Genomic DNA, 21689 nt, shown 5'->3' with positions numbered 1-21689 from the left:
GAGTAATATAAGTCGCATCCAACGATATAGGTAAGATATGTTCGAATAAAATTTCGTCGATTGAGAGGGAACATAGTAAGAAGAAGCATCTAAGTAACGTGGAAGATTGATGCCATGCTTAACTAGGCTAAACAAGACAACATAGATGATGTCCCTTTTATGTTATGTATCTTTCTTCTTATTTTTGTTTTATTTTTAAACATATATGCATACACAGTAGATGTTTTCAAAATTGCTAATTGTTTTTCTTTTGCATGCGTATTACGTTTGTTTATAATATTTTCAGGAACATAGAGAAACTAATCTTACAAATCTTTAATATCTTAGTTATGATTTATGAATATAAAATGGGAACACAAAAGCAGGCAGCCTTACTGATGACGGAAGGAAGAGCACTAGTAGCCGCGTCGCATTAAGAAGGACCTAACCACGCTTGTCGTTTCATGGGACGAATCACAACAAAAATGTATCACAAAAAGCACATTTATATTTTTGCTTTTGCTTCCTTATTTTAGGTTTTTTGCTTTCTTTCTCTTACGATAATTGTTTATTAATTATGGTACTCTTGGCCACCGTACAAAACGTGGTTCAATCTACTCTTATGACTATTTAATACAATAAATATGCAAACATCATCTATTTCATACTATATTGTATATACTCTCCTTTGGAATATTTCTTTGATATATTTTTTTGTACATTAATAACGTAGATTATGCAAATGATCTCGCATCTTTGTTAACACTCAAAAACTAAAAGAAAAAACTGAATACCATTTACAGTCTTTGTGAACGAGATGGTTAGTATATCAAGCGCCTGTGGACTTCCATGTACTTCTTCTCTAAATGTGGTACGAAAACTAACTATATATACATAATACATTAGCCTATAGAAAATATTAGAATTGATTAATCTTTTGGATGAGATGGTGTCCACTCTTCAAATCACCACAAGGTCCCCTAACAATTTTCGGCGACATGATGAATAGGTTTATGCACCCATTTTATTCTAAGCACTAAACACAACCGTCATTCGCTTCTACAATATTATGTTAAATATAATATTAAAATCACCTATCTCATCGTCTAAAATTCAATATTTTTGGGTCATTATCTACACGACACAACGGATCATTCACATACACCTGGCTCCACAAGAAAATAAATTCCCAAGTCATGAAAAATTATAATAAATTGTTTGAAAAATGAAAGAATCATGTGTCCCGTTATTTCTAGTACTTAAATATATTCTTATTTTGCACATACATAGATAGACAAATATTCGTGGTTAAAATTTGTTGATGCTGCAAAAAAAAAAAAAAAAAGGATTATGACTCACGTTACTCATGGAAACAATAATTAAATTGTTGCGAAATGTTTGTATATACATAGGTTGCATGATGTGTTATATATAACAAGAGGTTAAAAAAAAAAAATAACGAGGGTGAATAGCTTCGTGAATATTCAGGTTAATATTTCATTTCCTAGATTCGACAAGTGTGATGATGAGTGGATAAAAAATGGATGACGTCTGAGTGGATTGTATATAATACAGATAAACAATGTAAGTGCATGCTTTTTGATTCTTAGAACCACTATTTGCTTATAACTTACGGATATATATGGTTCGCCTAGAACGTGAAAGTCTAAATATAATTTGGTGCATATTGGTACATTACATGCTTTTCATTGGTACGATACTTTATGATTCGTTATCAATATAGTAATACTACATTGACGAGAACATTCTCATTAGTTATCTTAAATTAATGATCCAGCCATCTTATTTATCCGAAAATATTCCAAACAATGCGACATTATTTTTCGCACGCAAGTGTTCACAACCAATAGTCCAAAAATATAAATTAAGTAGGTACGTAACCAACGAAATTACGACCTAATCCGGTTTTGATTATCTAGAGCAGGAGTATAGTTTTTTTTTTTTTTTTTAGCAGGAGTATAGTTAGCCACACATAATTGATACGTACTTGATAACTTATAAAAAAATCTATATTTTTAAAAAGTGATGCTTAGATAACCAATGGACTGTAATATGCACTCGTATATTGCTTTTTGTGTCAGCACAATTTGGCTATATAAGCAAGTACCCTCTTGTAGTGTAAAACCATTCACAGTTCAAAACTAAGTACGCTTGAATAACATCAAAAACACCAAGAAAGAGAAACTTAGAGAGAAAGAAAAAAGAGATAAAATGGGGGGAGGGTTTATGAATAGTGTGAAACCATACTTATCAATGATATCTATGCAATTTGGTTATGCCGGTATGTACATAATCACCATGGTCTCTCTTAAGCACGGCATGAACCATTACATCCTAGCCGTTTATCGCCATGCAATCGCCACCGCCGTCATCGCTCCGTTTGCTCTTTTTCATGAAAGGTATATATATGGTTCTCTAGCTATCATATTTTCTCATTTGTTTGTAAACCGGCTAGTGATTTCAAACTGACTCACTAATTTTGTGTTGATTATGCAGGAAAATAAGGCCCAAGATGACTTTCCGAATATTCCTCCAAATTGCGCTGCTCGGTTTTATTGAGTAATACTCGTTAACTCATGTTATACATATCATTCTCTCTCACACACACACACAAAACATAGAAACACACAATATGTCGTCTTTATGCAATTTTTATATTGTTAATGCAAATATATATGAGTAGTAATATATCTTTTTTTTTGGTAATGACAGGCCGGTGCTGGATCAGAACCTCTACTACGTCGGGATGACTTACACGTCCGCAACTTTCGCTTCTGCTACGGCTAATGTCCTTCCCGCCATCACCTTCGTCTTGGCCATCATTTTCAGGTTTACATTTAAAAAAAAAAAGTTTACTTATGTTCCATAAGAAAAACATAATTATTGTTATCAACTTAATTAGTAAAATAATTACTAGTAGACGTTTTTACTCTCTGATAAATTACGCAGACTTATTTTACTTTGATTCTTATCTTGAGAATAATTTTGGACTTTTCCCAAACCGTGGGAACAAGATTAATGGAATCATAGGAAAACACAGTTAATATGTTCGTGGAACATGATACCACTTGAATAATTAATTATTATACACCAAAAAAGAGATATACTGGGTGAGATCATCACTTCCACTTACGTAACTTGTCATTATAATCGTCAAGTCTATAAAATGAATTAGGAATAACATAGAATATTACTGTTTGTTCATGCACACATAATTAGCTATAAGCTAGTCGTTTAATTAATTAACGGTTTAATTTCCTCTTTTTCTTAAAAAAAAATCAGATTAGAGAGTGTGAACTTTAAGAAGGTACGAAGCATAGCCAAAGTTGTGGGAACGGTGATCACAGTCTCCGGAGCACTTCTCATGACTCTCTACAAAGGTCCAATAGTTGACTTTATCAAATTCGGAGGTGGCGGAGGAGGAGAAGGAAGCGGGGACAGTGCCTCCCACGGTGGTGCAGGAGCGGCGGCGATGGACAAACACTGGATTCCGGGAACACTTATGTTGTTGGGAAGAACTTTCGGTTGGGCCGGTTTCTTCATTCTACAAGTGAGTAGTACCTAATTAATTTACAATTTTCCGGTATACACATTTAATTTAAACTTGGAAAAGAAATCAAATATTCTTAACCGGTTTTGTCTTATTATGTTACAACGCAGTCGTTTACACTGAAGACGTACCCAGCTGAGCTGTCACTAACAGCGTTAATATGTTTAATGGGAACGTTAGAAGGAACCGCCGTCTCGTTGGTAACGGTACGTGACTTGAGTGCTTGGAAGATCGGCTTCGACTCTAACCTCTTCGCCGCCGCATACTCCGTAAGTCTCTGATAAAGTTTAATCTCATGTTTATACGGCTAATGAATAATTGATGGTCTAAAGTATTAATTAGTGAACTAAACTAATGGTGATTAGGGTGTGATATGTTCGGGAGTAGCGTATTACGTGCAAGGAGTAGTGATGAGAGAAAGAGGACCAGTTTTTGTTGCGACATTTAATCCACTTTGTGTCGTTATAACTGCTGCTCTTGGTGTTGTTGTCTTGTCTGAAAGTATTCATCTCGGAAGGTATTTTATTTTTCTTTCTAAATTTGGTATATGACTTTTGAACCCAACTAATTAATTCGTTTCTGCTAAAATTTTCAGTGTGATTGGAACGTTATTTATAATTGTGGGACTATACACTGTTGTATGGGGCAAAGGCAAAGACAAGAGAATGACCGATGATGACGACGAAATGAGCAAAGGACTTCCGGTTAAAAGTCCGGTTAAACCGATAGATACCGATAAAGGCTTAGCTGGAGAACAGGAGATGGAATCAAAGGAAGGACATGAGACGAATAAGGTCACACAAGTTGAGGTTTGAGGACTCAAGCTGAGATATGATAATACTAATGTGTTAAACGGTGACAAATCAGTCTTTTTTTTTTTTTTTCTTTTTCTTTTTTTCTTTTTTTTTCTCTGTAACTTGTTTGTGCTTTTGCTTTATTTGCTTTCCAAGGTTACAGAGATTTTGGCAGATCATATGTAATATGATGAGATGAATCAATCATCTTGTAGTTTTTGTGAGATATGCAACTTCAAAAATAAATCAAAGAGATCAATAACCAATGTTTTGGTTTTACTCATCAACAATTTCACATAAGAGGTTTTAATGCGCGGAAAATAAACAATTGTTGTTGAATCAACATGAGAAAACAAAGGAGAAAGAAGCAATGGAGATGAGAAATGTGCAGAAGTAGTTAACCGAGAAGGCAGAGGCGGTTGAGGAGCTACCGGCTGGACCATTAGCTGGATTACCTGGGAAGGAACCACCGCTTGAAGGAAGCACAGATGATCTTGGCGAAGATGCTATCGATCCAGGACCATCAAAATCAGGTGAAGGTGCTGGTGCATACATTACATCCTTTGGAACAGTATCCGGTGGAGCTAGAAGAGGTGCAAATTGTTGAGGTCCTGCAATTTAAACATTGCACTTACATTAGATCGTATGATTCTAACACCTGGTTATCCTTTAAACAGACATATTGTTTAGACAGAACTTACCGGGACATCGAGGTTGAAGAGACCTGGTCAGCCTATAAAACGTAAAAAAAGAAAAGGTAAATAGTGTGGAATTATTAGTAGGGGTGTGTTGATAAGAGAAGACAATGTGAGTGTATGTCTACTTACATGGTCAAGATAGTTCCGTTGGCAAAACCATTGTAATCACAGGTTGTAACATTACAGCCAGCGCTACTCTGCTGCACTGTGATGTTACCAAGCATGAGGTTGCTGTTCCTACACTGCATACTTGAGCATGAGACAGCTAAAGAAGCAGGCTCACAATACAAACTGCATCACATTACACACAAACATCAGAAGTGAGTAAAAATGCAATCAGAGAAGATTTTATCAAATAACATAACTTGAGAGAGGAGAGAATCTTGGATATCATTACTTGCGACTCCCAAGTGCACAGCTGCACTGCACACAGTGACCTGCAGCTAGAGCGTAGCTACCATTTGGAACAATTAATCCGAAATCTGAGGCGTAGCTGGGGAACTTCGAAGCACAAGCTGAGAGGAGGTGAAAATACAACAAACCCAAACATTATTATAGTTTGCTATACAACAGAAAACTGAAGCAAAAAAACACCACTAAAGAGGCAAAGTTTTGGTAGCTCAAACACATACAATGCCAAAACAATGCCTTAACGAGAATCAAAACACACAAAGCAACCAAAACAGCAATTAAAGAAACAATCAGAGTCCACAAAGCTAAACCAAAACTTCCAATATGGTAAACAGAACAGACTCCAACTAACAATAAAAACTACTTACCATTATACATGACCATAAAGATAGATTTTGTAAATCCAAATTCAGTATTATAGGGACCTCACCTGACAAAGGAACAGCGAGAATATCTCCAGAACTAACATCAGGACCTCCCATAGCATTCACATTCATCAAATCAGTAATAGTAGTCGAATACCTCCTCGCGATTCCGACCAATGTATCAATCTCCTTCACAACATACGACAAATAAACAGCGGGCAAAGAATTGTCGGTGCCATTGAAACAAGCGCAAGGCAAGGGTACTACAAGACTCGTCCCAACATCAAGCAACGAAGGGTCATTCACCGAGTTAGCTTCCTGGATCTGCTCGGCAGAGACCAAACCTCCGTAAACAGAGTCAGCAATCGAACCTAGAGTATCAGAAGGCCGGGTTTTGTAATGGGTGGAGACAGATTTCCTGATTCCGTCGACGCAGGAGCAAGTGATTGGGATTTTGAGGAAGAGCTTGGAAGGAAGGATATGGTTCTCGACGTCTGGGTAAGAGATATCGATGGCGTTAGCTAAAAGGACTGAGATTGGGTCAACTTGGAAGAGAGATGCCACCTCCGAGACTTTGAGGTCGGTGTAGAGTGTGTAGCCGAGTAAAGAGTTGCAAGTGTCGTTGCTTGAGCAAGGTTCGATTGTTGATTTCGCCGTCGCAGTGAAGAAGAAACTCGAAGCTAGAATCAGAGAGACGAAGATGGAGATAGAGATGGAGATGGGTGCTTCGGAGTTTTTCATCTTCCACTCTCTCTAGGGTTCTAAGAAATTTCAAAATCTCCTAGGGTTTTTAATAACTATCTCTCTCTGACAGGACAATGACAAGAGAGTAGTACAACAGACAAGAGTAAGTTCGAACTATCCAAAAATGAATCTGGAGATTTTAGGGGTTTGGTATTTTAGAGAGAATCTCTGTTTTTTCTTCTAGAGATGGAGAGAGAGAAGAAAAGTTTTAAACTTTTTTTGAAAAGAAGAGAGAAGAGAGGAGACTCTGAAGAAGAGGAAGAAGGAGACAAGTGTGTTGTACAGAGTGAACAGAAAACGGTAGCTTTGCGATCTCCAAGACAGACATCTTTTTTCATAAGCTGTTTTGACTGATTTGCCCTTTACTTTTTTAGCCGGTTTAAAAACCGAATAAGGATATGGCGGTAAATTCTGCAACATAAGTTGAGGCCCACTTGGAAAAAGAGAGCCCATTTTAACTTTGTGGGAGAAGCGAAAGCAACGAATGTGATTAGCTGTTGTGTTGTTTTGAGTGCTTAAAAGAGCTGCCGCATTAATACTCTTTCCCCTCAAACACGGTCTGTCTTAAGCTCTCTCTTTCAGAATTAGCTTGTACAAGTTTGGTTGGTTGTATTCTTTGTCAATTTTGCTAAAAGCTTAGGTTATGTGATATCACTACCATAATTGAATACAACATGGACCATGTGGTCATCTCTGAGTTGGTCTTGATGAGGGAATTATTATTAGTTCTATTATATGGGATGCAATTTATGTAGCTAACACGAGGGAAGAGTAACTTCTTTCTCTAATTTCTCTGGTTTGAGTAGAAAAGAAAACATATAGTTAAGCTACAGGGGATGTTCAAGATAAAATCTAACTCCTTTGGTTAAGTACTTCTCAGTATGGAGACATTACTGATGATATTCAAACTTTACTCTCTAGTTTATCATTAACAAGAGGAATCAGTTCTATTTTGTTCTTTGGGGTACGAGGAGTACGAGGTGTCCTGGGAGTTCCTGGTTGTTGCTGAGAAAGCATGTGGTTTACATATCCATAAAAAGTGCATCCCACTAGTGTGATTCCGCATCCAACAGCATTCATTGGTGATATCGGGTTTCGGAATATCATCCATGATATCAACACAGCTACAGCAACCTACAAATCACATTGCCATCTATTGTGGATAACTTCGTATATTGTGTTAAGTTTATCTTCTTATTGTGATAAGGATTAGCAGCCCTAAAGTGTATAGGATTAGGGCTTATTTTAGAGGCTAAGTCTCTTGTATAAATACACAAGTTCATACATTAATAAAGTCAAGTTGGTTCGATATCTAATTCTACATGGTATCAGAGCTAAGATCTAAATAAAAACAACTTCAAAACTTTTCTGTTCTTTGTTCGTAGTTTCTCTTTCTTGTGTGACAAGTAACGATGTCTGGTCTTGAAGATACATCATCGTCACGTCCTGCAGTGCAGCAACCGGATGCATCAGTGGTGTCTCCCTATACCTTGTCAAGTTCCGACAATCCAGGGGCTATGATCTCATCGGTTATGTTAACCGGTCCTAATTATAATGAATGGGCAACGGAGATTATGAACGCACTCCAAGCTAAACGCAAAACTGGTTTCATCAATGGCTCGATTCCTAAACCACCTCCTACCGATTCTAAGTTTGAAGATTGGATGACGGTTAACTCCATGATCGTTGGTTGGATTAGGACTTCTATCGACTCCAAGGTGAAATCTACTGTCACGTTCATCGCCAATGCTCATCAACTATGGACAGCCTTGAAACAACGTTTCTCTGTTGGAAACAATGTTCGTCTTCATCAACTCAAAGCTCAGATCGCGACGTGTCGACAGGATGGTCAGTCCGTGGATGAGTATTTTGGAAGATTATCTTCCTTCTGGGAAGAATATTTAATATACAAGCCGATCACTGTGTGTTCTTGTGGCTTGTGTACTTGTGGAGCAACGTCGTCTCCATCAAAGGACTGGGAAGCCGAGAAGATTCACCAGTTCATCTTACATCTTGATGAATCTAGATTTGGAAGTCTTTGTTCTTCTTTGATTTCGTTGGATCCTTTTCCATCTCTTGAAGAAATTTATAGTCGTGTCATAAGAGAAGAGCAACGGTTGGCTTCTGGTCGTCTTCGTGAACAAAAGGAGGAGGCTGTGGGCTTTCTCGTTCGTTATGATGGTTCCAGCAAATCCGACTCGGTCGTCGGGAAAGGTCGTGTCACCTGCTCTCATTGTGGTCGTACCGGCCACGAGAAACAAAATTGATGGCAGCTAGTAGGTTTCCCGGACTGGTGGATCGAGCGAGCTGAAAAGAACAATGGTGGTCGAGGTTCCGGTGGACGTGGTCGTGGTGGTAGAAGTTCAACCGGTACTGGCCGCGGACGAGGACAAGCTCTTGCTGCACACGCAACCAGCTCCAACTCCTCTGTTTTTCCTGACTTCACACCGGAGCAGCTGAAAGCTCTCTCTCAATTCCTTCATGCCCAGTCCAACAACACGACCTCTAGTAATGAGAACTCTGACAAGTTGTCTGGTAAGATTAAGTTTGGTAATGTTATTTTGGATACGGGTGCCTCACATCACATGACCGGGACCCTTTCTCTTCTTACCGATCTCGTACCTATGCCACCAAGTCCTGATGGATTTGCTGATGGTAGTAAAGCTTTTGCAATAAGCATGGGGGTTTTTCCACTCTCCAACAAAGTCAAGTTGACTAATGTTCTCTTTTTGCCTTCTCTAAACTGCACATTGATTTCTGTTTCAAAGATATTGAAACAAACAAAGTGTCTTGCCTTGTTCACTGACACTCTTTGTTATTTACAGGACCGGTTTTCGAAGACTTTGATTGGAAGCGGTGAAGAGCGTGATGGTGTGTATTTTCTTACGGATGTTGCTACAGCCAAGATACATGTGGCCAATGTTGTCTCTGACCAAGCTTTGTGGCATCGACGTTTAGGACATCCGAGTTTTTCAGTGCTTTCTGCTTTACCTTGGTTTTCTCGTTCATCTTCTTCTCCTAGTTCTAAGTCTTGTGACATATGCTTTCAAGCTAAACAAACACGAGCTGTTTTTCCAGAAAGTATTAATAAAACCACAGATTGTTTTTCAATGATTCATTGTGATGTTTGGGGTCCGTATCGGATTCCTTCTTCTTGTGGAGCAATTTATTTTTTAACAATTGTGGATGACTACTCAAGAGCTGTTTGGACCTATCTTTTACTTGAAAAATCAGAGGTGCGAGGTGTTCTAACAAATTTCTTGAAGTACACGGAAAAACAGTTCGGCAAATCCGTCAAGATAGTTCGAAGTGATAACGGGACATAATTCATGTGTCTTTCCTCTCATTTTCGTGCAAATGGTATCATTCATCAAACTTCATGTGTTGGTACTCCTCAGCAAAATGGACGTGTCGAACGTAAGCATCTTCATATCCTTAATGTTGCTCGAGCACTATTGTTTCAGGCTAGTTTGCCTATCAAGTTTTGGGGAGAAGCTATACTTACTGCTGCATATTTGATCAATCGCACTCCATCTTCGATTCATTCTGGTCGCACACCTTATGAAATTCTTCATGAGAGTAAACCTGATTATGAGCAGCTTCGAGTGTTTGGTTCCGCATGTTATGTACATCGTCTCACTCGTGATAAAGACAAATTTGAACAGCGGAGTCGTCTTTGTGTTTTTGTCGGCTACCCGTATGGAAAAAAAGGTTGGAAGGTGTTTGATATGGAACGTGAAGAGTTTTTGGTGTCTTGGGATGTTGTCTTTCAAGAAGACGTATTTCCTTACTCAACTTCATCTTCTTCTCCGCCTGTTACCACTTCACCCGCGATCACCGACGACAGTGACTGGTTGTTTCCGTCTTCTCAAGTCAGGGGGAGTTCGGATACTAATACTTCAGAGTCTGTTTCTTCTCTAGATCGAGACGACGCTTGTGACGAAAACAGAGCCATTGATTCCCGTGGTGTTGTGGTTGTCTCTCAACCACCGGATTCTATAAATGCAGGCTCTGACTCGCACTCTCCAGCCACTGTCCTAGCACCACCCACTCCAGTCTCTCCATCGGTGGCTACATACTCCAGTTCTGACCTAAACTCTTCTATTGTGCCTGTCGCACAAACTGTTCCGCAACCACAACCAACACAGCGCAAAAGTCAGCGTTCGTTGCAGCCTCCTGCTCGCTTAAGTGATTATGTTCTTTACAACGTCAAATACACACCACCTTCTACACACGCTCTTCCCGAATCCTCATCAATGTCTTCGGCACCAGTCCCCGGTACGTCTCTGTTCCCTTTCACTGATTATGTCTCTGATGAGCATTTTTCTTCTAGTCATCGAGTTTTTATGGCAGCTATTACTTCTAATATTGAGCCAAAGCATTTTAAGGAAGCTGTTAGAGTAAAAGAATGGAATGATGCCATGGCTAAGGAGGTTGATGCTCTTGAGGTTAATAAGACTTGGGATTTGGTTGATTTGCCACCTAACAAACATGCTATTGGTTGTCAATGGATTTATAAGACCAAATACAATGCTGATGGTACTGTGGAGCGTTACAAGGCACGGTTGGTTGCCCTTGGTAATAAACAAGTTGAGGGGGAGGACTACAAAGAGACCTTTGCACCGGTTGTTCGTATGACAACGGTTCGTACTTTTCTTCGTCATATTGCTGCCAATCAATGGGAGGTTTATCAAATGGATGTTCACAATGCCTTTCTTCATGGTGATCTCACTGAGGAGGTCTACATGAAACCTCCACCGGGATTTCGTCATTCTCATCCAGACAAAGTTTGTCGTCTTCGAAAGTCATTGTATGGCTTGAAACAGGCTCCTCGGTGTTGGTTTAAAAAGCTTTCTGACTCGCTATTACGGTTTGGTTTTGTTCAATCCTATGATGATTACTCTTTGTTCTCTTACACCAAGAAGGGCATTGATCTTCGGGTTTTGATCTATGTTGACGATCTTCTCATTTGTGGTAATGACGCTTATATGGTTCAGAAATTTAAGGACTACTTAAGTCGTTGTTTCTCGATGAAAGACTTGGGGAAGCTCAAATATTTTCTTGGCATTGAGGTGAGTCGTGGGCCTGAGGGCATTTTTCTCTCCCAACGTAAATATGCACTCGACATTATTACGGATAGTAGTGATCATGGTTCTCGACCAGCTTCTACTCCTTTAGAGCAAAATCATCATCTTGCCACTGATGATGGTCCTTTACTTAAGGAACCGCGACAGTATCGTCGTCTTGTTGGTCGATTGTTATATCTTCTTCATACCCGGCCGGAGCTGTCATATTCTGTTCATGTGTTATCACAATTTATGCAATCTCCGAGAGAAGCTCATATGGATGCTGCGTTGCGTGTGGTTCGTTATTTGCAAGGTTGTCCTGGTCAAGGGATATTATTTCATTCTACCAAAGATTTAACGTTAGAGGTTTATTGTGACTCGGATTGGAGTACTTGTCCGCTCACTCGACGTTCTCTTAGCGCTTATGTTGTTTTACTTGGTGGTTCACCTATTTCTTGGAAAACTAAGAAACAGAATACAGTCTCTCATTCTTCCGCCGAAGCCGAGTATCGGGCAATGTCATATGCTCTTAAGGAAATAAAATGGCTTCGAAAGTTGTTAACAGAATTAGGCATCGACCAAGCTGCGCCAGCTCGTTTGTATTGTGATAGTAAAGCAGCAATTCATATTGCTGCAAATCCGGTTTTCCATGAGCGTACTAAGCATATAGAGAACGATTGTCATGCTGTTCGTGATGCGGTTCGTGACGGCATCATTTCTACACAACATGTTCGTACAACGGAGCAACTTGCCGATATTTTCACAAAGGCTCTCGGTCGAGATCAGTTTTATTACATTATGTCCAAGTTGGGCGTTCAAGATCGTCACACTCCAACGTGAGGGGGAGTATTGTGGATAACTTCGTATATTGTGTTAAGTTTATCTTCTTATTGTGATAAGGATTAGCAGCCCTAAAGTGTATAGGATTAGGGCTTATTTTAGAGGCTAAGTCTCTTGTATAAATACACAAGTTCATACATTAATAAAGTCAAGTTGGTTCGATATCTAATTCTACACCATCCATCAAAACATATCGAGTTAGATTTTTCAACAGTTTGGAACAATCAGAAGAAAGATTTTTGTTATGGGGTTTAGGATTTGTTCATTTACCTTAAGGTTTCCAGCTACATTGAATGTGACTGCTGTTGTGGAGTGGATGACATAGAAGATGGAGAAGTTAAGGCAGAAAGCTAGAACACCTGAGCTGAATATAATGATGAGAGCCGACCATGGAGACGGATGTGCTTCAAACCACTCCAAAATTCCATTGCCTTCAAGTAAAAATGCTGGTACTCCAAGAATCATGGTCGCAAAAGGCGCCATATAGTATACCGTGTTTATGCTAAATAGAGAGACATGACAGTAAGGAGGACACAAACACTACACGCAGTTCCATGAAATAGGAAAACAGCAATTCAAGCAATTCATAATTGGACAATGAAGGCATGACATGCACACGCAAATGTAAGGTTATATATTATCAACACCCATCATTTGAAATTGAAGATTAAAAACCTCAGAAAACATAACACTAACCTATCAAATTTGTATCCATGAAGAAGAGACTCAGCAAGAATGGTCTTTGTAGAGGTAGCTAAACATCCAAACAGAGCAGCACAAAATCCAAACACATTAAAGCTAAGTTCTGTAATAGAAGTCAGAAGAATCCCACCAACAATAGGCACCAACGACGCCCAAATACGCCAATCAAAATATTTCCTCCATACCAACCACTGTAACACAACTGCACATTACACAAAAACCACTCAGGAAACAAACAAAATCACTCCCATTTCTACGACTTCCCAATCTCAAAAAACTCAGACCTGTTGTTGCGGGAGTGAAAGATTTGATAGTCTGCATAAAAGAGACAGGAATGTATCTAAGACTGATATTTCCCAACACAATGTTGATACAGAACACAAATGACATTGGAAAAATCCTCTTCCACCGATCTTCTGGATCAACCACGATCAAAGGTTTAAGCTTTAAGACTTTAATCACAATGTAAGCTCCAATCGATGAACATATGAAATGAACACATGAAACCGAGAACGGAAACTTGAAATCCAACTTCTGCAAACAGGAATTGTCAAAAAGGAAAGGTAGCACATTTCGAACACAGATCAGATCAAACAAACGAAAAAGCTATGTCTTTTCATGATGAAAGCAAAGAAAGAGACTTTTTAACCTGAAAGATCCATTTGTTCATGATGATAACAGTAACGTTAAAACCCCACCATTGAAGAATCGCTAACAGAGATCTAAACATACTCCATTGTTGCCACAGACTTCCTTCCTCCATTCTTCACTCCCTAATCTTCGTCTATGATTCGCCAAAATGTAAAAATGGAGCCACGGAATCAAACCAAAACCCAGAAATTTTCGAAGGGTGTTGAGAAGAGAAGGATCCAAAAGGATGAAACTTTTTTAAGGAAATGCCAAAGCTAATTAAGAAACCCTAATTAAAGCGCGAGAGGGAAGAGTGTAACGGTAGCAGTCTTTATAAGCTCTCTCTGCTTAATGCTTATATGCGATTTGTTTCGAATTCTCTCTCTGTTCTGTTTCGTATGTTTTCCATGTAGTAGTTAAATGCAAATATCGTTACCAATTTTACTTGTTACAATTATAAATGTAACTAATTTAGCTTAACAAGCTTTTCGCATATATTAAAGTAATCAGTTTAACTTAATAATGATACAAAACATAGATATATAACGTATCCATTAATTAATCAGTGTGAAACTTGTGCTTATAGCATCATTGTAAATAATGTATTACAATCATCAATAAACTGCAAATTTTCTTTCACACTTGAGCTGCTGCCATGTCGTTGCGACTCTGAAAACTTCAAATTGGAATGTTTTTCTTTTGTTGTCTCTTGCTTTTGCCGTGGTGAGAATGTTGGGTTGATGGTGTAGATGATTTAGATATGTTAATAAATATTATAATTTTTAAAATGGCTTTTTCTTAAATATTATCATTTTATTTATATGAATTTACATACAAATGATTTTTTTTTGAGTTGATACACAATAAAGAGATGTAAGAAAAACATTTAGATTTATACAAAATTTTCTTTAATAAGTTTTTTTCTTGATAAAATCTATTTGAAAATTATCCTATTTGGAAAGCTAAAAGTCAACCTATTATCCTATATCTTAATGATTTGTAAAAATTAGTAATAAATAAAAAAACTTACTTTAATTTTATTTATTTTGATACCTTACTTTATTTGACAAAGGGGTGGTCAAGAAAATAAATGTGTGTGTGCATATCTATATTTTATTGCCATGTGTGTGCATATTTTAACATAATTTAAAAAAGAACTTTTGCATGCGGATATGGAAGGAAACACAAGTCCATCAGGATATATTTGTTCTCCCACATCACAAATTGTATCATCTTGTCAAACATAAAATGGAGGTCAAAAGTATGAACACTACGGCGACGATGATCAGTCTACTGTTTCTAATCGGCGTCGTTGCTTCGGAAGACCCGTACAGATTCTTCGAATGGCACGTAGCTTATGGCAACATATCCCCTCTCGGCGTTACGCAACAGGTTCTTATATTCATTTTTTTTGGCTTTTGGTGATTTGGTTGGATATATCAATTTGGTAATTTACCATTGTTATATATTTCAAGTAGGGTATATTAATCAACGGGAAGTTCCCAGGACCGGACATCGTCTCTGTTACCAATGACAATCTCATCATTAACGTATTCAACCATCTGGATGAACCTTTCCTTGTGTCATGGTATGTCTAGTTTATTCAGACTTGAGGATTAATTATATGAAAATCGATCACATAAATTTAAATGCGTCTGCATGATGATAACCTGAATTTTTTTTTAGCAAAGGTCTCAGTGCTCGTATTTGATGTTTTTTTTTTTTTTTTTTTAAAGGAGCGGGATCGAAAATATGAAAAATTCGTACCAAGACGGAGTGTATGGAACAACGTGCCCAATCCCACCGGGGAAAAACTACACATACGCTCTTCGTGTTAAAGATCAGATCGGAAGTTTCTACTACTTCCCGTCGCTCGGATTTCACAAAGCCGCCGGCGGATTTGGAGCTATCCGTATCTATAGCCGCCCCAAGATCCCTGTCCCATTCCCTGCTCCCGCAGATGATTACACCGTCCTCATCGGCGACTGGTATAACACAAACCACAAGGTACATTTCTCCTAGCTCTTAGGTTTAATTTGAAGCAAGAAAATGGGACTAATTAGTGATGTTTGTATTTTGGACAAATTAGTAATGTTACATGCATGGTGTATGGTGTATCTACGTATATACTTAACGTTGTTGCTTGTTGCAATTTTGAATTAAGTTTTGAAATCTCTCCTTGTAGGATTTGAGGACACAACTCGATAATGGTGGAACGCTTCCTTTACCGGATGGGATTCTCATCAATGGTCGTGGTAGTGACGCCACCGTCAACGTTGAACCAGGTTAATTTCGCTCTTTAATTTATTTTGTTTTGCTTGTTTCTTGGTGATTTTCTAACAATAGTATTAATAAGTTATGATGTGAATTTTTTTGTAGGTAAGACATATAGACTGAGAATATCAAATGTTGGATTGCAGAACTCTCTCAACTTCCGAATCCAAAACCACATGATGACGTTGGTTGAGGTCGAAGGGACACACACTGTTCAGACTGCCTTCTCTTCTCTTGATGTTCACGTTGGTCAATCTTACTCAGTCCTTATAACAGCTGACCAGCCTGCCAAAGATTATTATATTGTGGTCTCTAGTAGGTTTACCTCGAAGATCCTCACCACTACGGGTGTTCTTCATTACAGTAATTCAGCTGGACCTGTTTCTGGACCTATTCCAGATGGACCAAATCAGTTGAACTGGTCTTTAGACCAAGCAGGATCCATCAAGTAACTTTTTTAATTATTTGATTCACTGAAAAGTACTACTATAGTTGGTTTTGCTTACTCCATGGTGACAACATGTATGATTCCTAGCTTTTTTTTTTGTGTCTTGTAGGACCAACCTTACAGCAAGTGGACCAAGGCCAAACCCTCAGGGTTCATACCACTATGGTATGATAAAGGTCACCCGAACGATCAGACTTGCTAACTCTGTTGGAAATATCAACGGCAAACAACGATACGCCGTAAATAGTGCATCATTTTATCCGGCAGAAACCCCTTTGAAACTAGCGGACTACTTCAAAATTGACGGTGTATACAGGCCTGGAAGCATACCTGACCAGCCTACATATGGAGCAATGTTTCCAGTCACTTCTGTAATGCAAACTGATTACAAAGCTTTTGTGGAGATTGTTTTTGAGAATTGGGAAGATATTATCCAGAGCTGGCACTTTGATGGTTACTCTTTCTACGTGGTTGGGTAAGTTTAGTATTATTATCCAACTGAGGAAATCATTAGTTTTATACATTTTCTAGATGAATATTGATGAACGTTATACCATCTGTGTACACTTGGTCTAACTATTAGAATGGAGCTTGGGAAGTGGAGTGCTGACAGTAGAAAAGTTTACAATCTTAATGATGCAGTCTCGCGCTGCACTGTTCAGGTGAGAGTCTTCTTAAACCTTAATATTTTGATCACAATGTTGGCCATAAAATGTCAGTATATATGTGTTTGTGTAAAATGTACATGAACTGTTGAATGAATATGTACAGGTGTATCCAAAATCATGGACTGCGATATACATATCTCTGGACAACGTAGGAATGTGGAACCTGAGATCAGAGTCGTGGGAAAGACAATACTTGGGACAACAATTCTACATGCGTGTTTACACAACCTCCACTTCTCTCAGAGACGAATACTTGATTCCCAAGAACGCTCTTCTTTGCGGCAAGGCCAGCGGCTTTAACGTGAGTGAAGTGAGAGACAACGATCAATATTGGGAGATAAAGAATAATATCTTTCAATAAACTCAATGTTATACTTCCTAAACTTAATATTAACATTTATCAATAATCTTCTAGAATAATATCTTCTCGATTTCCATATTTTGGGGTTGACATCTCGACCGTCGATTTAGGTCAATCTCCTATCTTTATCTCCCAATAATCAATGGACGATTGCAAATTTGCAATAAATATTATCTGAAAAACAGTTGGATATTTCTTTTGTGTTCTTGGTCTTATATATTTAATTTTATAAATAAAATACTTTCGTTAATCTGTACCTATAACCTAATGTATTATAAAAAAATAGAAATGAGTAAAATTGCAACTGTGTAAAATTTGAGGTACTAATGAGATATAATTCAATCCATTGTATTATAGGTTTTATTCAACTGAGGTTACATCATGTGCTCTTAGATATAGGTAATGGTTGTAATAACTTTCAGGGCATAACGCAGTAAATATACATTTTATAGACCTGCTTGACATATACTATAAGTCTATACGAAGCTGTTTGCTAGTTGTCGTCCAAAATAAAGAGTTTTGAAAAAGTGATTAATGGAATCTATATTTGTTATGTGGACTTGTTGTTCACGATACTATATGTTAAGAGAATTATTTCCATAATTAGGGTAAGGGTTAACTCAAGTCAAAAGTAATTGCTATTCTCGTACATAATTACAAATTATGAAGAAACCATTTGATCAATTCATTTGGCAATACGACGACGACATAAGAATATCATGACTTCTTTGTCCAAAAAAACAAAAAAAAGAATATCATGACTTCATGAGAATTATTCCTCAACTTTCAATTTATAAAGAAAAAAATGGAGGATGGGATCAACACATATAAAAAAAAACATGAGATTTACATAATCATAGTAAAAATTATTATTAGTTCAAATATTATATGATTTGGACCAGGTAAAACATATAAGTGAAACAAACAACGATCTATCACAATGATAGTTTCCTAATGTTGGAATAGAAAAAAAGGACTTCTATAAATGAAACCTCGTGAAGATATGATCGAAACAGTAAGAGTCTAAACTATGAAAAGACGATCACATATACGATCTGCCATGAAAAAAGTAAAATAGACCCATACAATTTGCAACACAGTCATTCCATTGAGAAGGATGAAACGTGGAACTGCCCTGGAAAGACTTAACCAAACAATCCCAAAGAAGGTACTCGAGACAACGTTGGATACGAGAGAAATCTTCAAACAAGCCATGATCAAACTTTCCACCCTTTGAATCCAAGCAAGATCAGCCTGATGAGGAGCTTGTCGAGCTGCGAGAAGAGCTGACACTGGGGGGAGAGTGATTAAAAGTGCTAACTGACTCAAAGCCTTAAAACACTTTCCTGCTACGTGCATGCATCGAAGGTTCATGGTTGTAGGCTCTGGATCTGATGGAGTGAGACCGATTTGTGGCACGAGCATGAATGCGAATATGTTGAACATGATGACGAAGGCTAGTCTCATACGACGAACACGATTGTCCACGACCAGATGGTGTAGGCGATCAATGTTCATTTCTGAGCTAATTAAATTTGGGATGAAACAAATTGTAAGGAAAAAGAAAAAAAAGTGTTGAGAAGTTTCTCAAGATCAAATGGTATGTGTCACTTGATCACATACGGACAGCTTCATTTATAATAGTTAGACTTGGTTTACAGAAGAAAACCTGGTTACATATTTGCTTTTCTTTCTGATTTTCGGTTCAAATTTTGATTATAATCGGTTTGAATCCTATCGTCCAAAATATTGTGTTGATTGTGGATGATAGTTGTAAGTAATTTTCTATATACTGTACGTAGATGTATGAGTCACACCTAATATTTTCACTAATTTCTTCATCAGTATGGTATTTATAGTAAGTGATCAAGAAAAGTGGTGCATACGTATGATATTTTTAGTATCGATCAAGAATAATGGAGCAAAGTGGAGGCTCATTTCTCCACAACAAAAAAGAAACTAAGCTATTTCCAAAATAAAAAGTGCAAAAGAAAGTAAACAACTCATCTTTTTTACATGTTCTTACCTCACATGAAAAATATTATGATTTATCAAGAAATTGTCTTTTAAACGCAAGGGACAAAGAGTAAAAAACAAAGAAAAAGAAGAGAGAAGAATATTTCCTCATTTAGCACACCGCTTCTATCACTAATCTCTGAGTACTTTGAATATTTGTATTTATGTATGCACAAATTAATAACACGATTAACCTTTTTACCAAAAAACTAATAACACAACAAGCAATAATGAAGATATGAATATAAATATGATGTAGATTAATATGTGTGCACAATTCTATAGCGTTTATGGTTTAGTGGATTCTACTGCATTTGTATGTATAGCAATTCGTTCTGCTTATTTTATATAAGATGGTTTTATACATGGTACACTAAAACATGCGCGATCAAAAAATATGAAAAACTTAAAGCAATGTTTTTATAATTAATTCGACTTGATTTGATTTTCTTACAGTTCAATTGAAACCAAACGAGAGACTGACCGGCCGGTTTTTGTATAAACCGAATAAAATATTTTTGCGGACATATAAATGATATTCACTAGTGCTAATATTCACCAATCGTAATGTTGTTGGGTCTATCTAGTTCTCGTCGGGAATACTTTTTTTTGACATAGACACTTGTTTTATGGAAGTATTTGTTTCATAAGAACAATGAACATGTACATATTATGGAGATCTTAAACAGATACAAACGTAAAACATGCAGAAAATAAAATAATGGGAGTTTCCGTAATTCAGAACCAGTTACATGCCTTAGGAAAATTTTGACAAAACTTGTTGATACCACCATCGCCTTCACCAGGAGGGAAAATAACTTTTTCCTTACTGATTGCTTGTTTGTTGCAGTCTTTTTTACAAGTTTCTTCACAATGTGTAGGAGTAGGTTTTTTCGCCGATTTTGAGCATTGATAGAGGCAATGTTTCACACACATTCCTACGTCGCGTGAATGAGCAATATCTGCCGAGAACATCATCGTCAATATAGCTACAACCATCAAAACATTGCATGTTTTCTTCAACGCTTGAGACGCCATATCGTAGGATTCTTTTATTGTCTTGTGATGATGATTTCTGCAAATGCTAAATTTGAGTATTATACTCTTTGTTTCTAATTTGTGAAAAAGATGATTTGGTGGGAAATGCTGGGATTCATCTAGGTGATTTATATAGTAAAACTAGTGTTGACTATAATTAGCAAATTGTTATGTTTACAGCCAACAAATCTTATAGAGCTTAGTTGTTCTTTGATTTTTGTTGTTGTCAAAACAGTTATTCTTGCCATGGATGGGAATATCAAATTCTGATATATATGGCAGGGGCGGACCCACATACATGTTAGTGGGGGTACATGCACCCAGCAACTTATTAAAAACAAAATTTTTTACTATACAAATAAAGTTTCATGTGGCAAAATGGTTAATATGTCCCCAGTAAATATTTGAAGTCATGGGTTCGAACCTCCTTTAGTGCAGTTTGCACCCATTTAATTTTTTTTCTGGATCCGCCCCTGTATATGGCAGTTTGGTTCATTCTGTAACCACATGTGACATGTTGTTACGAATTTTCTGATATATATATATATATATACTAGTCGGTTGTCCGCGCTACGCGCGGGAGTTTATTATGTTGTTTATGAGTAATTAGTTCGTATTTTATTTTCTACTTATTTTTTTCACTATACCATACTTTACTTTTTTAAAACTTAAATTGTGTTTGTATAGAAAAACTATTGAATTTTAGCTTCATTAGTTGTTGAGAAATTAAGTGTGTATAGTATAAGTCGAAGTGTGGGCGTAAATGGAAGTGCGGTTGAGAATCATTGAGAAACGTGTGCTATTAGGGTTTTTACCAAATATAGATCTAGATGTTAATATTTTGGGCCCTTTTATATGTTGGCAAGAAATTTGAACATGATTTGTGGGTTTCGGGCGGATTGTTATATTTTTAAATGTTTACATTATCTCTTTATATATTGTCATAATTTATTATTTTATTTTTTAAGTTTTCCTTTTTTGGATTTGTCGTACTTTATATCTCGTATTAAAATTTATATACTATTATATTTTTTTCTGATTTTAGGTCTTGTATAGTTTTTTGTTTTTTTCATACGGAACAATT

The 21689-nt window shown here is 37.2% G+C and overlaps 5 protein-coding genes across 5 annotated transcripts; 2 read left to right on the top strand and 3 right to left on the bottom strand.

Annotated features, from left to right (window-relative positions):
* Positions 1-2169: 2169 nt before the first annotated feature.
* On the top strand, positions 2170-4409 carry LOC17900038 (WAT1-related protein At1g21890). The gene is made up of 7 exons (XM_006307619.2): positions 2170-2399; positions 2497-2559; positions 2713-2829; positions 3283-3550; positions 3661-3819; positions 3916-4067; positions 4146-4409. Exons 1-7 carry the CDS (start codon positions 2212-2214, stop codon positions 4363-4365), a joined length of 1167 nt encoding a protein of 388 aa, XP_006307681.2. The 5' UTR covers positions 2170-2211; the 3' UTR covers positions 4366-4409.
* Positions 4410-4586: 177 nt separating this feature from the next.
* Positions 4587-6797, bottom strand: LOC17896892 (lysM domain-containing GPI-anchored protein 1). The gene is made up of 5 exons (XM_006307572.2): positions 5884-6797; positions 5440-5557; positions 5172-5333; positions 5046-5077; positions 4587-4955 (listed from the first exon to the last, which is right to left on the bottom strand). Exons 1-5 carry the CDS (start codon positions 6557-6559, stop codon positions 4684-4686), a joined length of 1260 nt encoding a protein of 419 aa, XP_006307634.1. The 5' UTR covers positions 6560-6797; the 3' UTR covers positions 4587-4683.
* Positions 6798-7465: 668 nt separating this feature from the next.
* LOC17899843 (GDP-mannose transporter GONST5) lies at positions 7466-14093 on the bottom strand. The gene is made up of 5 exons (XM_006305472.2): positions 13820-14093; positions 13455-13704; positions 13165-13372; positions 12739-12970; positions 7466-7696 (listed from the first exon to the last, which is right to left on the bottom strand). The coding sequence occupies exons 1-5, from the start codon at positions 13931-13933 to the stop codon at positions 7466-7468; spliced, it is 1035 nt and encodes a 344-aa protein (XP_006305534.2). The 5' UTR covers positions 13934-14093.
* A 944-nt stretch (positions 14094-15037) lies between these two features.
* LOC17899170 (L-ascorbate oxidase homolog) lies at positions 15038-17647 on the top strand. The gene is made up of 8 exons (XM_023790081.1): positions 15038-15192; positions 15279-15388; positions 15537-15807; positions 15986-16085; positions 16180-16522; positions 16632-16997; positions 17106-17184; positions 17294-17647. The coding sequence occupies exons 1-8, from the start codon at positions 15049-15051 to the stop codon at positions 17549-17551; spliced, it is 1671 nt and encodes a 556-aa protein (XP_023645849.1). The 5' UTR covers positions 15038-15048; the 3' UTR covers positions 17552-17647.
* Positions 17648-20194: 2547 nt separating this feature from the next.
* Positions 20195-20605, bottom strand: LOC17899400. Its single transcript, XM_006303596.2, has 2 exons — positions 20320-20605; positions 20195-20247 (listed from the first exon to the last, which is right to left on the bottom strand). Exons 1-2 carry the CDS (start codon positions 20603-20605, stop codon positions 20195-20197), a joined length of 339 nt encoding a protein of 112 aa, XP_006303658.2.
* Between the last annotated feature and the right edge of the window lie 1084 nt (positions 20606-21689).

This window comes from Capsella rubella, unplaced genomic scaffold, assembly GCF_000375325.1.
Source record: "Capsella rubella cultivar Monte Gargano unplaced genomic scaffold, Caprub1_0 scaffold_1, whole genome shotgun sequence".
Lineage (NCBI taxonomy): Eukaryota > Viridiplantae > Streptophyta > Magnoliopsida > Brassicales > Brassicaceae > Capsella > Capsella rubella.
This window is presented reverse-complemented; position numbering and strand designations above follow the sequence as displayed.

Bases quoted from the DNA above. Each gene is read 5' to 3' on its own strand.
- LOC17899843 (XM_006305472.2), bottom strand. From the start codon at position 13,933: ATGGAGGAAGGAAGTCTGTGGCAACAATGGAGTATGTTTAGATCTCTG. The intron at 13,705-13,819 runs GTTAAAAAGTCT...TCCTGTTTGCAG, and splicing joins TGAACAAATGGATCTTTCAG to AAGTTGGATTTCAAGTTTCC. The intron at 7,697-12,738 runs GTAAATGAACAA...TGTGATTTGTAG, and splicing joins ATGTAGCTGGAAACCTTAAG to GTTGCTGTAGCTGTGTTGAT.
- LOC17899400 (XM_006303596.2), bottom strand. From the start codon at position 20,605: ATGGCGTCTCAAGCGTTGAAGAAAACATGCAATGTTTTGATGGTTGTA. The intron at 20,248-20,319 runs GTAACTGGTTCT...TATCTGTTTAAG, and splicing joins TCAAAATTTTCCTAAGGCAT to ATCTCCATAATATGTACATG.
- LOC17899170 (XM_023790081.1), top strand. From the start codon at position 15,049: ATGGAGGTCAAAAGTATGAACACTACGGCGACGATGATCAGTCTACTG. The intron at 15,808-15,985 runs GTACATTTCTCC...CTCTCCTTGTAG, and splicing joins GGTATAACACAAACCACAAG to GATTTGAGGACACAACTCGA. The intron at 16,998-17,105 runs GTAAGTTTAGTA...TCTAACTATTAG, and splicing joins TACTCTTTCTACGTGGTTGG to AATGGAGCTTGGGAAGTGGA.
- LOC17896892 (XM_006307572.2), bottom strand. From the start codon at position 6,559: ATGAAAAACTCCGAAGCACCCATCTCCATCTCTATCTCCATCTTCGTC. The intron at 5,558-5,883 runs GTGAGGTCCCTA...ACCTCCTCTCAG, and splicing joins TCTCGCTGTTCCTTTGTCAG to CTTGTGCTTCGAAGTTCCCC. The intron at 4,956-5,045 runs GTAAGTTCTGTC...TTTAAATTGCAG, and splicing joins TCTTCAACCTCGATGTCCCG to GACCTCAACAATTTGCACCT.
- LOC17900038 (XM_006307619.2), top strand. From the start codon at position 2,212: ATGGGGGGAGGGTTTATGAATAGTGTGAAACCATACTTATCAATGATA. The intron at 2,400-2,496 runs GTATATATATGG...TTGATTATGCAG, and splicing joins TTTGCTCTTTTTCATGAAAG to GAAAATAAGGCCCAAGATGA. The intron at 3,820-3,915 runs GTAAGTCTCTGA...AATGGTGATTAG, and splicing joins TCTTCGCCGCCGCATACTCC to GGTGTGATATGTTCGGGAGT.